We start from the raw sequence: 11,187 nt of genomic DNA, 5'->3' as shown, positions 1-11,187 counted from the left end.
AACCCAGGTCCTCTGACTTTCAAGCCCGGGCTCTATCCACTAGGCCACGCTGCTTCTCTACAGAACGGAACATCTCCCGTTCCCCCAGCTCCCTCTGGTCTCCTTTGCCCACCTCGTCCCCCTCCTTGAAGACCAGAGCCCACTGGGGTGAAAGGAGGGGAGGGGGCTGAGAAACAAATGGAACGCCAGACACCTGGAACCTAGATGGTGGCTTGGGGGAAATATAAAACAGCGAGATCTGAGGGCCTGGGCAGGAAGCAGCAGGCAGGAATGCAAAGGATGTAAACACTTAAGGGGAAAGGGGAGGGGGAGGGTGGGGAGGGGATGGGAAGGGCCTGGGAAGTGTGGACAAAGACGATTGAGGGGCTCAGCCAGGCACAATCAATCATATTTATTGAGCGCTTACTCTGTGCTGAGCACTGTACAGAGCCTGAACTCCAGGGGGTAACAGAGTCTGCTGGCTGCGAAACCCCAGCTATATTTTCCTGCCTGCAGGGATTCTACCCAGCTACCCAGGGAACCCCAGGAGATTGTGGGAAGCTCCGAGCCTTTCCCAGCCCACAGAGAGGAGCGGAGAGTCCAGGAGGAACTTAGGTGTCCTTGTCTCCTCTACAACTCGCTGTGTTCACACCAGAGATAAATATTAATCATAATAATTATTATTATCGTATTTATTAAGCTCTATGGGCCAGACACTGTACTAAACACTGGGGTAGATACAAGGTAATCAGGTCGGACATAGTCCCTGTCTTACATGGGGTTTCATGGACAGGAGTACGATTTAATCCCCATTTTACAGATGACAAAATTGAGCAATAGAGAAGTGAAGTAACTTGCTCAAGGTCACACAGCAGGCAAGTGGCAGAGCTGGGATTAGAATCCAGGTCCTCTGACTCCCCAGCCTGGATTCTTTCCACTAGGCCATGCTGCAAAGGACCAGGGGATTACCACCTGTCGCGGACGAGATCAGGGATAGGGTCGGGGCCGGGCCAGGGGAAGCAGAGAAGCAGCCTGGCCCGGTGGAGAGGGCATCGGCCTGGGAGTCGGAAGGACCTGGGTTCTAATCTTGGCTCTACCAATTGCTGGCTGCATGACCTCGGACAAGTCGCTTAACTTCTCTGTGCCTCAGTTTCCTCAACCGTTAAATGGGGATACCTGCTTTCCCTTCTATAAGGGATGATAAGTCCCGTGTGGGACATGGACTGTGTGCTACCTAATTAACTTGTACCTACACCCAGCACTTGGAACAGTGTTTGACACATAGTAAATGCTTAACCAATATATAAAAAAGGGCAGGTGGAAACATCCAACTTTTTGCTTTTGAATCTCCTGGTCCTGGCACGGCCCCAGAGCTGACACATCTGTGGCTCTCCCGCCCCTCTGCCCCCCACAGTCAGGGCAGAGCCAGCTCCCAGCCCCTGAGGGCAGCTCTCATTCCCCGCTCAGAACACACTGTTCTCTCCTCTAACGGCCCCTCACAACGCTGGCTGTGTCCCCCCGCTCCCCCCGACTGCCTGGCCCGCGCAGGGTAGGCGGAGCCTGACTCCCTGCCAACTTCAGACTCGAATCCCCTCTGTCCCTCGGGCTCAAGAGTGGACACCATGGGTCACAGTGGAGAGATGGCACAGGCCCAAGAGAAAGCCATCCTGGGGCAGGGAATGGGGGCCAGAGTTGGGGATCACCAGGATATGAGTGGACACCCGCTGCCCAACCCCTCGGTTAGTGGCCAGAGGGGAAACGGGAGCGGAGAGGAGGTCTGAGCGTTGAGTTTCCTTTTCCCGACCCAAAAGAGTTCACCCAGGGTCAGGAAACCACAGGAAATTTATTTTGGTTTCACGGTACAGTATTTCTCTAACCAAGATGCCTTCTGCTCCGCCCCTGGACAAAGCCTCTTCAGGCCCCTTCTGGAGAACAATGCCAATCCTGCCAATCCCCAGGCCAAGCAGACCCATGGCTTGCTGCCCGCAGGGAAAGAGTGGCTGTCTCCCCACAGCTGTTTCTGCCCTTCTGCCCACACAGAGCCCTCCCAAGCTGGTAGGGGCATGAGGGGGAGGGGAGGCGAGGAGGGTCTAGCCCACAGTTCCACTTGGCCCCCTTCAGGATTCTCCCCCAACTCTCCTTTCAGTGATGGGTAAGTTCTGGGCCCTTCACCCTCGGAGCCCTCCTTGTGGGAATCTGGGATCCCAGCACCCCTATCCCAGGATGACTCTTGTCCTGGGAGTTTCTCTTCGAGTTCCCCGCTCTCACTGCAGAAACCCCCCATGGTCCTCCCATCCCACTATTGCCAGGTGGCCTCTGCCCTGCCCACCTCATGCCCTGCCCACCTCATGCCTACCTCATGAGTAGCCATTCTCCTCCTCCTTCTCCTCCTCCTCCCCTACTTTCTTCCTCTCCCCTCTACCCCACATGACCCTGTGCCTTGAAACTTCCTTCCCCTCCCCGACCCCTAGCAGGACCTCATCCCACCCAACCCAGACTATTCCCTCCCCCGCCCGCCAGGCATAAGTTCGGAAGTTGGGGCCGGCTGACCGACAGACAGACAACCTGACCAGAGGAAGCAGGGAAGCAGAGAGACAATTTCCCCTGGGGGTCTAAGTCCCCATGGCAAGCAGTGGAGCAACATCCAAGAGGAGGAGGGTCTGCCCTGGAATGGACCCTTAAAGGCCTGGCACCCTGGAGCAGAGTCAGAGACTGAGGACAGCGGCCAGGAAGGAAAAGGGGTGTGAAGGAATGGGTGACGAATAAGGGGGAAGAGGACTTGAGGGAGTGAAGGATGGAACCAAATACTGAAGGGAAATACCCTCACGGGGGGGTGCCCAGAGAAATGCCCACCTCCTTTGCCCTCTTCTCTCTGAAAGGCAGAAGCAGAAACCATCTGGTCAACCCAGGCCTGCAGCTGAGATGCCCATTCAAATCCAATTGTTCTGCCAATCTTCTGCACTCCTGCCCCTCCCCCTGGGCACCGCTCCCTGCTAGTCAACTGTCCCTTGGGTTACAACCTTAGTGGCAGGGTCTTCCGAATCCCCAACGCCTCCCTTCCCAGTCAACAGAGCACTAAGAGGGGACTGTAGTCTGAGCGACCCTGGGTAGTAGAAGCGGGGAGTGGGGAGGTGGCGTCCAGATATAAGCCCACTACACATTGGCAAAGAGATCAAAAGAAATGTTCCGGGACCCCACAGGATGGTGGGCAAGTGGGCATAACTGGCATATTTGGCCTTAGACAAATTGGGCTGCTCCCACCTCTATGTCCCCGAGGGAAAAGCTCCCGGCCTAGGCGAGGCCAGGCCGGGGATGCCCCGAGGATAGCAGGCATGGCAGCAGCTGAGAGGCCTACACATACAAGTTCCCAGGAAAGCAGGCCCCCACATCCCCAGAGAACGAATGACTCGTTGCCAAGGGAGTTTCTCAACCACTTGCCAGCCTGGCACCGGGACCAGAGTCAGGCAATGGCACTCCCCTCTTCCCTTCCCTGGCCTCTGGGCCCAGCACCAGCCCTACTCACCTTCCTCTTTCTCAGTCCCGCACCCCGCTTCTTCCCTCTGGCCAGTTCTGCAGAAGCCGCTCATCCGTGCCAGGCTGCCCCCTGGCACCGGCCTGGGCCACGCCATCCTCCCTTGGATCCCTGCATCCCGCCACCTTCTGGGACTGCACCGGGCTGGCACAGGGGCACTGCTCGGCCACGTTGCTATTGAGCTTTCTGCCCCCTTCTAGGTCACTGGGATAAGGGGAGGGAGCCATCTCCTTGGTGCCAGGCTGTGAGGTGGACCCGCTGCTCCTACTTAAGGGGTTACTAGTCCCTTGTGAAGAGATGGGGTCCCTCACGGGGGATTCAGCCTTCTTCTGGGGGGAGCCAGGCAGGTGGGCACCTGAGCGGAGGATGCCCCCTGCTTCCCAGCGATGCCCCTTATGGGCTCCCTGCAGCTCGCCACGCTCTGCCTTGCCCTGCGTCCACACCTCCTCTTCCTCCTCCTCCTGGCTCGGGGGTTTCCTGCCACTTGGAGGTCCCTAAAACAGAGCACAGAGAACGTTGCTAATTAATCCAGTGCCTGCTGCCCCTGGCTGCCCTGGCCCCATGCCCGCTCACCCACCTGGCACTCCAGCTCCTCCTTGGGGTGGGTCTGATCATCGTCTCCCTCTTTCACATCCCACCTGTCCACACAGAGCAGAAAGAAGGTACCCATCTACCCACTTCCCCGCCCCCACTCCGATGAGGCCAGAGGAGAAACTAAGGGACTGGAAATCCTCCAACCAAAATGGACCCAGGAGTCCTGTCTTCCAGCTTTTCTCTTAGTGGTTCTTCCAAGCCGTAAATGTCTGCCTTTCCAGCTAGACCAGAAGATCCTTGAGGGCAGGGATCATGACTCCTGACTCTACCGAACCCTCCCAAACACCTGGTACGGTGCTTGACACACAGCAAGTGCTCAACAAGCACAACGGATCGAGTGACTCATCAACTGACCTGATGCCTGGGTCCCTGCCCCCAGTGCCGCTCTCGATGCCAACTAGGCCCAGCTCCATGGCTGCTGTTTATTCTCCCCTTCCTTCCCTTACTCCCCTGCCACCCATACCCATCTGTGGGACTCTCTTCTGACTCCGGGGCCCTTGACATGTCCTGGCCTGCACTGCCTGGGACAGGTGGTCCCCCTGGGAATTGTGCCACAGTCCCAATGCCCCCTCCCCGGGGCCCACTCCTGCTGCCGGCACCCTCTCCGGGCATCTCATTAACCTGTAACCAGGCAGCCAGGCTGGGCAGGAAGCAGAACTCCCAGGGGCAGGTAGACTGGGGCCCGACAGCTGTGTCAGAGAGGGGCCAGAGGTTGGGAGGAACCTCGGGTGGAGATAGCCCTCTGGTGCCCGCGGCCTAACTCTGCTTCTTGCCCTACAGCGGCCTGGTACCTGCGGGCCCGGCCGGTCAGCCTGTCTTTTCCTCGGGCTTTGCTCTTCCTGGTGGCTGGCATCGCTTTGGAGGGTCCTGGGCGTCCACTTTGGGTGCTGCCACCTGGGAGAGATGCCTTATGGCTAAGGGTGGGGGGGGCCAGAAGAAGGAGCCGGGGTCCTGGCCTCCGGCCCCCTCAGGGAAGTCTGATCTCAGTACCCCTCTGCCCCCTGATCTCTCTCACCTCTCCCATCAGAAGGTTCTGGTTGGGGCCGGAATGGACGGCAGCTCCGGGGTCCTGGGTGGAGAAGGAAGAAGAGGAGGTCTAGGGGTGGGGCCGGAGACTCTGAGAGGGGAAGTGGTGTGAGGGCAGGAAGTTGCCTCAGTCGAAGAGGCAGGAGAGGTTGGCAGAAGCCACGCCATGAGCCCACCATCCACTCCAGGGCTCTGGTGATGGGCCAGAGCTTGGGGGACCAGGCCACCCCAAGGTGAGTCACTTAAGCGAAAAGGGAGACTGAAGAATCTTTCCTCTATCCTGGGGGCAAGAGAGACTGGAGTGTCTCTTCCCTGCAAAGGGGACTTCTCCTGGGGATGCCCTGGTCTCTCCTGCTGGGAAACACCAGCCCGGGCTCCTGGCCCTATAGCGTCTTGAGATCCTTGCAGGCAGTCTCTGTAAGCAGGGGGAGAGGGGATGGGGATGAGAGAGGGACAAAGAGGACAGTCAAAGGACGAGGATGAGGACAAGGGGAGCCAGGGGAGGGACCCTCTGCTCACCCTTCCTGCTGCCCCCCTTCCGCGGGCCTGCTTCCCTGGTCTCGTTGGATCCCTGGAACCTGCAGGGAGGAAAGGGCAGTAAATACAGCTACTCAGGGCCTGCTGACTTCCGAGGGCAGAACCAATTTGGAGGGGTAATTTTTCGGCGCTTACTAGGTGCCAGGCACTGTTTTAAGTGCTGGGGTAGATGCCAGTGAGTTAAGTTGGTCACAGTCCCTGTCCACCATGGGCTCACAGTCTTAATCTCCATTTTACAGAAGGGGTAACTGAGGCATAGAGAAGTGAAATGACTTTCTCAAGGTCACACAGGAGAAAAGTGGAGGATCTGGGATTAGAACCCAGGTCCTTCTGGCTCCCAGGCCTGTGCTCTATCCACTGAGCTGTGCTGCTTCTCAAGATTAGTGGACTGGGGGAAGATGTGAAAGAAGCAGCGTGGCCAGGCGGATAGAGCACGGTCCTAGGAGTCAGAGGACCTGGGTTCTAATTCCAGCTCACCACTTGTCTGCTGTGTGACCCTGGGCAAATCACTTCATTTCTCTGTGCCTCAGTTACCTCAACTGTAAAAGGGGGATTTAGACAGTGAAGCCCTATGGGGGACAGGGACTGTGTCCAACCTGATTAACATGTATTTACCTCAGTGCTTAGTACAGTGCCTGGCACATAGTAGGTGCTTAACAAAAACCATAAAAACCATATAGATTTTTTAAAAATCTATCAGTTAATGGCACTGATTGAACACCTAATGGTGTGCAAAGCACTGTTCTGAGTGGATGGGAGAAGGTCTTGGTAGTAAGACACATCATTCTAGCCCTCAAACTAACAGGAGAAGCAGACAGAAATTATTTACAGACTGAAAGCTGGGGGGAGAACAAGAGAAAAAGCAAGAAACAAGGCAAGATCCAGAGCATTGGATCCAGAACACAGAGCAGTGGGTAAGATCCAGGACGTGGGGTTCAGAACCCAGGGAAATGGGCAAGATCCAAAACACGGGGCACAAAACGCAGAACGGCCGACAAGGTCCAGACTGGCAGAGCACCAAACTCGGAACGATGGTCTTTGAACACTCAGCACAGACGGGATCCGGAACTTGGGGCCCGCAAGCCAGAACATGGAATAACGGGCTGAGAGCCCAGAACTCAGAACGAGTGGCAAAGCCAGTGAATTCCAGGGAGGCTGTCCCGGTGTCCCCACCGTCCTATGCCCACGAGCCCCCGGCAGTGCCACCTACATCTCCTCGGACTTGTCCAGGTCCCAAGGTCGGCGCCACTCCCCCTGGGCGTTGCGGTGCCGCGCCACGCGGGCCAAGTCGATCTGCTCCCGTTCTTGCTTCCAGCGGGCATACTCCTGCCCCTCTTCCCGGGACCCCGGCCCCATCGCCTGGCGAGGGAGCAGAGGGGCAGGGTGTCCTCCCCAGAGGAGGGCAGTGAGGCTGAAGGGGAGGGAGGATACTGGCAGGGCACCAGAATGAAGGGCAGAGGGATTAGGGTCTATAGCTAGCAGCGAGCCAGTCTCCAGCACCCGGGAGCCACCCAGTGGGGTGGTAGGCCCGGGGAAGTCGGGGACACCCCCTACCCCAACCCTTCAGGGGGTGCCTGGCAGAGCGGAGTCAGCCCCAACTCACCTTCTGCTCAGGCTCCATAGTGATGGCGAGCTGCAGGGGGCGACCCCGGCTGCAGCTCCTGGCCCTCCGCGGCTTCGCACTCACCACCCTCTTGCCCTATAGGGGGAAGGTCGGTGGTAGGACTCACCCCCTTGGTTTTTTTTAAATGGTATTTGCTAAGCGCTTACTAGGTGCCGGGCACTGAACTAAGAACTGAGGTAGATTTAAGTTAATCAGGTTGGACACAGCCTCACAGCTCACAGCCTCATCCCCCATTTTACAGATGAGGTAATGGAGGCCCAGAGAAGTGAAGTGACTTGTCCTGGGTCTCATAGCAAATTAGTGGCAGAGCCGGAATTAGAACTCAAGCCCTTTGGACTCCCAGGCCCGAGCTGAATCGGGGCACACTGCTTCTCTATTGAAGGCACATCTCCTCCAAGAGACCTTCCCTGACTAAACTCTCCTTTCCTTTCCTCCCATTCCCTTCTCCCTTCCCCCATGACTTGCTCCCTTTACGGGCCAAGCTCTGTGCTAAGAGCTGGGATAGATACGAGATAATCAGGATAGGCAAAGTCCCTGTCCCACGCAGGGCTCACAGTCGTAATCCCCATTTTACCGATGAAGTGAACTGAGGCACAGAGCAGTCAGTTGACTAGCCCAAGGTCAGACAGCAGACAAACGGTGGAGCCGGGATTAGAATCCATGTCCTCTGACTCCCAAGCCTGGGCCCTTTCCACTAGGCCATGCTGCTTCTCTTCTGGAAAAGGGCCTGTGCTGCAGCTTCCTGGGCCCTGCACAAATGTCCCCCACGGTAGCCCAACCCTGCCCGCCGTCCCCCCACCTCAGTTTCCCCGGGGAGGACCGCCAGGACTATAGGCCAGTTCAGTTTCCCCTTTCCTCACCGTGGCTTTGTTGTCCATTGTGACCGCTAACTGGACCCGCCTCCCCAGCTGGAGGGTGAAGGTGTGATCTTCCTCCTCTCCATCCTCCTCCTCCTCATCGCCCTCCTCTTCCTCTTCCTCCTCCTCCTCCTCCTCGCTGTCCACTTCCGGGCCCGGGCTGCTGGGGCAGCTGCTTACCCATTTTTCACGCACCACTCGCTTCTCCTGGGACGAAGGTGGGTGCACCCACGTGGCAGGACCCCGGGCCGGGAGTTGGGGCCCCCGGATCCGCCTCCCTCTGCCCTGCCTCGTCCCCCCACCCCCAGTGCCATGATGGTGTTCTGACCGCAGGGAGTCGTGCGGTGCCAGCTCTGGATTCCAGGGACATGAGGTGGCCCGGCGGGGGATGGGGTGGGGGTGGGGACATGCCACTGGGGTCTCGTCACTTCAGATCAGGAAATTCTCAGGGACAAAGGGGGTTTGTACCCTGGGACGGGCTCCCACCCAGCCTCCCCCTCCCCCAGGGGCTTTTAACCCATCACTTTTGGGTCAGGTGGCCTGGCTGCCACGGTTGAGTGCAGGGGCCCAGTGGCCCCCCGAGTCACAGCCCCCTGGCCCCATGGACTCAGCCCACACAGGCACCCCCCCCCCAACCACTGGACCCTCCAGCAACTGGGCTTACGCGGGGTCCTTTGGTGATGGTGATGGTGAGACCGTCCATCCGGGCTGTCCGAGGGGCCGTCACAGCCATGCCTCCCCGCTCCGCCCGCTGCCGGTCGTCTTCGATCTCCTGCGGGGCAGCCCAGGGGTCAGCGCCCAGGCCACCAAAATCCGGTCCTGAGAGTCACCCAGAGGGAAGATAGCACATTCTGCCAAGACTCCCAGAGGCCCAGGCAAGGGGAGACCGGGAGAGACCGGCAAATATAGAGATGGATGGAACGGGGAGAAAGCCCTAGAGCGGACGGAGGAGGCCCGGGGCCCGCCCACCTCCTCCGGTGCCCGCTGGAGCCCCTCGGCCACAGCTCCGGTGCCCCCAGCTGGACCCCGCCCCCTGGCTCACCTGGTACCTGCGCAGCAGGGCCTGGTTCTTCCTGCGGAGGGCCAGGATCCTCCGGTCCAGCTCCTCATCCTTTTGCTCTTTCTGGCGCAGCAGGGGATCTCCAGCCCCAGCCCCCTGCCGCTGGGGTGGGGAGGGGGGAAGGGCCTAGCTAGCTGAGATCTGCAGCCCCCTGCCCCGCCTCCTCCCCTGACCCAAGGACCCAGCCCAGGCTCGCCCTGGAGCCTCAGGCACTCTCTCAGAGACACTCTTCGAAACTTCAATCCTCAGCTTACCCACCTCCTCAGACTCCCAGCACCCACTGGGCCTCGGAACAACCAGGGAAATGAGGGGAGGGGGCCTGGAGAACAGATCCTTCGCCCCACCAGCCCATGCCACCTCCCTCCCTCCTGTGTCTGAGGGTCTATCTGACTCCCTTTCTGTCTGCCTTGGTCTTTGGGGGGAGGGGACAGCGGAGGCCCTCTGTCAACACTCTGTCAGACCCTCCAGGACACCCCCTTGTCCACCCCCTCCTTCCCCTGAGCCACCCCACCGCTGCCCCTGCCCCTCCCCCAGCCCTGTTCCGGACTGACCGGGTGAGCATAGTGGAGTTATAAATGGTTTTGGCAGCTGAGCCCCTGCGGGTTGGGAAGCATCTGGGAGGGGCTGGGGGGGACGGGGCTTGGAGCGGGAGTCGGGAGGGCGGGAGAGGGGGATTCCTAGGCCCTGGAAAGTGAGAAGGGGTCCTGCCTCAACCCCCATCACCCCCAGCACCCCAGTCCCCAAGGGTCCAGGGACCACGGAGTGGGGATGGAGGGGAGCCGCCCAAGGCCTTTGGCTACCAGCTGTCGGTGGGGAGATGAAGCCAGCGGGGAAGGGGGAGGAAGGGGGCGGCAGAGTGGGGTCTTCTTGGGAAATCCCTTTCCCTATTCCTCTGGAAGACACTTGGAGCTCCGGATCTGGCATCTAGCCAACGGGGGCTCCCTCTCTCCAGGGGACCACCCCCCCAACCAGACAACGCTGGCCTCCTGGAACAGCCCTCCACCAAACCCATCACCCGGGGCTGGACCCTAGATGGCCCTCCCTCCCTCCGGCCCCCCAGAGAAGCCTCCGGCCCCACTCCAGGGGACTGCAGAGATGCCACTCACAGCCGGGAGCATGGCGGTGGCTGGGCCGGTGACGCCGGTAGAGACGGACTGGGCCCGGATCCACCGGGAGCCCCAGAGAGCCGGGGTCGGACAGGAACCGGGACCTCCGCCGGCCTCTCCTCAGCGGCCTCTCTCCTCGGCCGGTCGGCCTGCAGGCCCCGTCGCTCTGCACACGAGATCATGTTGTGATTATAAAAGAGTCCTCTGGGCTCCCGGCCAGCCCCCACCAGCCCTCCCTCACCCGCCGCCGCCCAGCCCCGCAAACCCGAGGCCCTGGCCGGCCGGCCCGGCCCACCCCCACCCCTGGACAGGGGCGGGGGACAGCGGGCGGGGGGTGGCCGGGCCAGGAAGCTTCTCTCTGGGATTTCTCTCCCTAGAGTAGCAGTGGAAGAGGGTGAGAGGGTCGGGGAGGGCGGAGGAGCTGGGGGTGGGAGGGAGGTGGACAGCCTGCTGACCCCTCCCGACAGCTCTCCAGAAACAGCTCCAGGAACGTGCCCTTTCCCTCATCGCTTCTCCCGGGGATGAACTGCCCCAGCCTGGCTTCCCCTTGGGACAGAGGGGCAATAGGAGCCGTTGGGGGTGGGACTTGCTCACCCAGAAGAGGCCCTAGAGAAGGGCCAGGCTTGAACTGGACTGAAACTGGGATTTGTTTGGAAGTCAGTGGGATGGGGCAGCCTCTTGCCTCCCTTTCCATCCCTCCTTTCATCCCAACAATCACAAGGCCTCTCTCTCCAGCTTCCGCCCCGCTTCTCTCCCGTCACCATCGTCCTCCCCCCTCCGAACCCCCCCCGTTTCCTCCCAGCCCCACCCAAGCACACACACACACACACACCCCCTCTGCCAGTCCCAAACTCACACACACGTCCTCTGCC

General features: G+C 59.8%; 1 protein-coding gene across 3 annotated transcripts; it reads right to left on the bottom strand.

The window, feature by feature from the left end:
* Nucleotides 1–1,803: 1,803 nt before the first annotated feature.
* CCDC9B (coiled-coil domain containing 9B) lies at nucleotides 1,804–10,484 on the bottom strand. Of its 3 annotated transcripts, XM_029078325.2 has the most exons (12): nucleotides 10,316–10,484; nucleotides 9,192–9,311; nucleotides 8,814–8,921; nucleotides 8,153–8,356; nucleotides 7,272–7,367; nucleotides 6,879–7,027; nucleotides 5,651–5,709; nucleotides 5,121–5,174; nucleotides 4,897–4,999; nucleotides 4,089–4,149; nucleotides 3,503–4,005; nucleotides 1,804–2,851 (listed from the first exon to the last, which is right to left on the bottom strand). In XM_029078325.2, exons 1-11 carry the CDS (start codon nucleotides 10,325–10,327, stop codon nucleotides 3,514–3,516), a joined length of 1,458 nt encoding a protein of 485 aa, XP_028934158.1. In that variant the 5' UTR covers nucleotides 10,328–10,484; the 3' UTR covers nucleotides 1,804–2,851; nucleotides 3,503–3,513. The 3 variants fall into 3 exon arrangements, with proteins under 3 accessions (XP_028934158.1, XP_028934157.1, XP_028934159.1); XM_029078324.2 differs by having other exon boundaries at nucleotides 1,804–4,005; XM_029078326.2 differs by lacking the exon at nucleotides 10,316–10,484 and having other exon boundaries at nucleotides 1,804–4,005; nucleotides 8,814–8,968; nucleotides 9,192–9,277.
* Between the last annotated feature and the right edge of the window lie 703 nt (nucleotides 10,485–11,187).

Source organism: Ornithorhynchus anatinus, chromosome 13, assembly GCF_004115215.2.
Source record: "Ornithorhynchus anatinus isolate Pmale09 chromosome 13, mOrnAna1.pri.v4, whole genome shotgun sequence".
Lineage (NCBI taxonomy): Eukaryota > Metazoa > Chordata > Mammalia > Monotremata > Ornithorhynchidae > Ornithorhynchus > Ornithorhynchus anatinus.
Note: the sequence above shows the minus strand (reverse complement) of the source record. Positions and strands in the feature narration are given on the sequence as shown.

Bases quoted from the DNA above. Each gene is read 5' to 3' on its own strand.
- CCDC9B (XM_029078324.2), bottom strand. The intron at 8,922-9,191 runs GTGAGCCAGGGG...GCTGCCCCGCAG, and splicing joins CCCTGCTGCGCAGGTACCAG to GAGATCGAAGACGACCGGCA. The intron at 5,000-5,120 runs GTGAGAGAGATC...CATCTCTCCCAG, and splicing joins AGAACCTTCTGATGGGAGAG to GTGGCAGCACCCAAAGTGGA.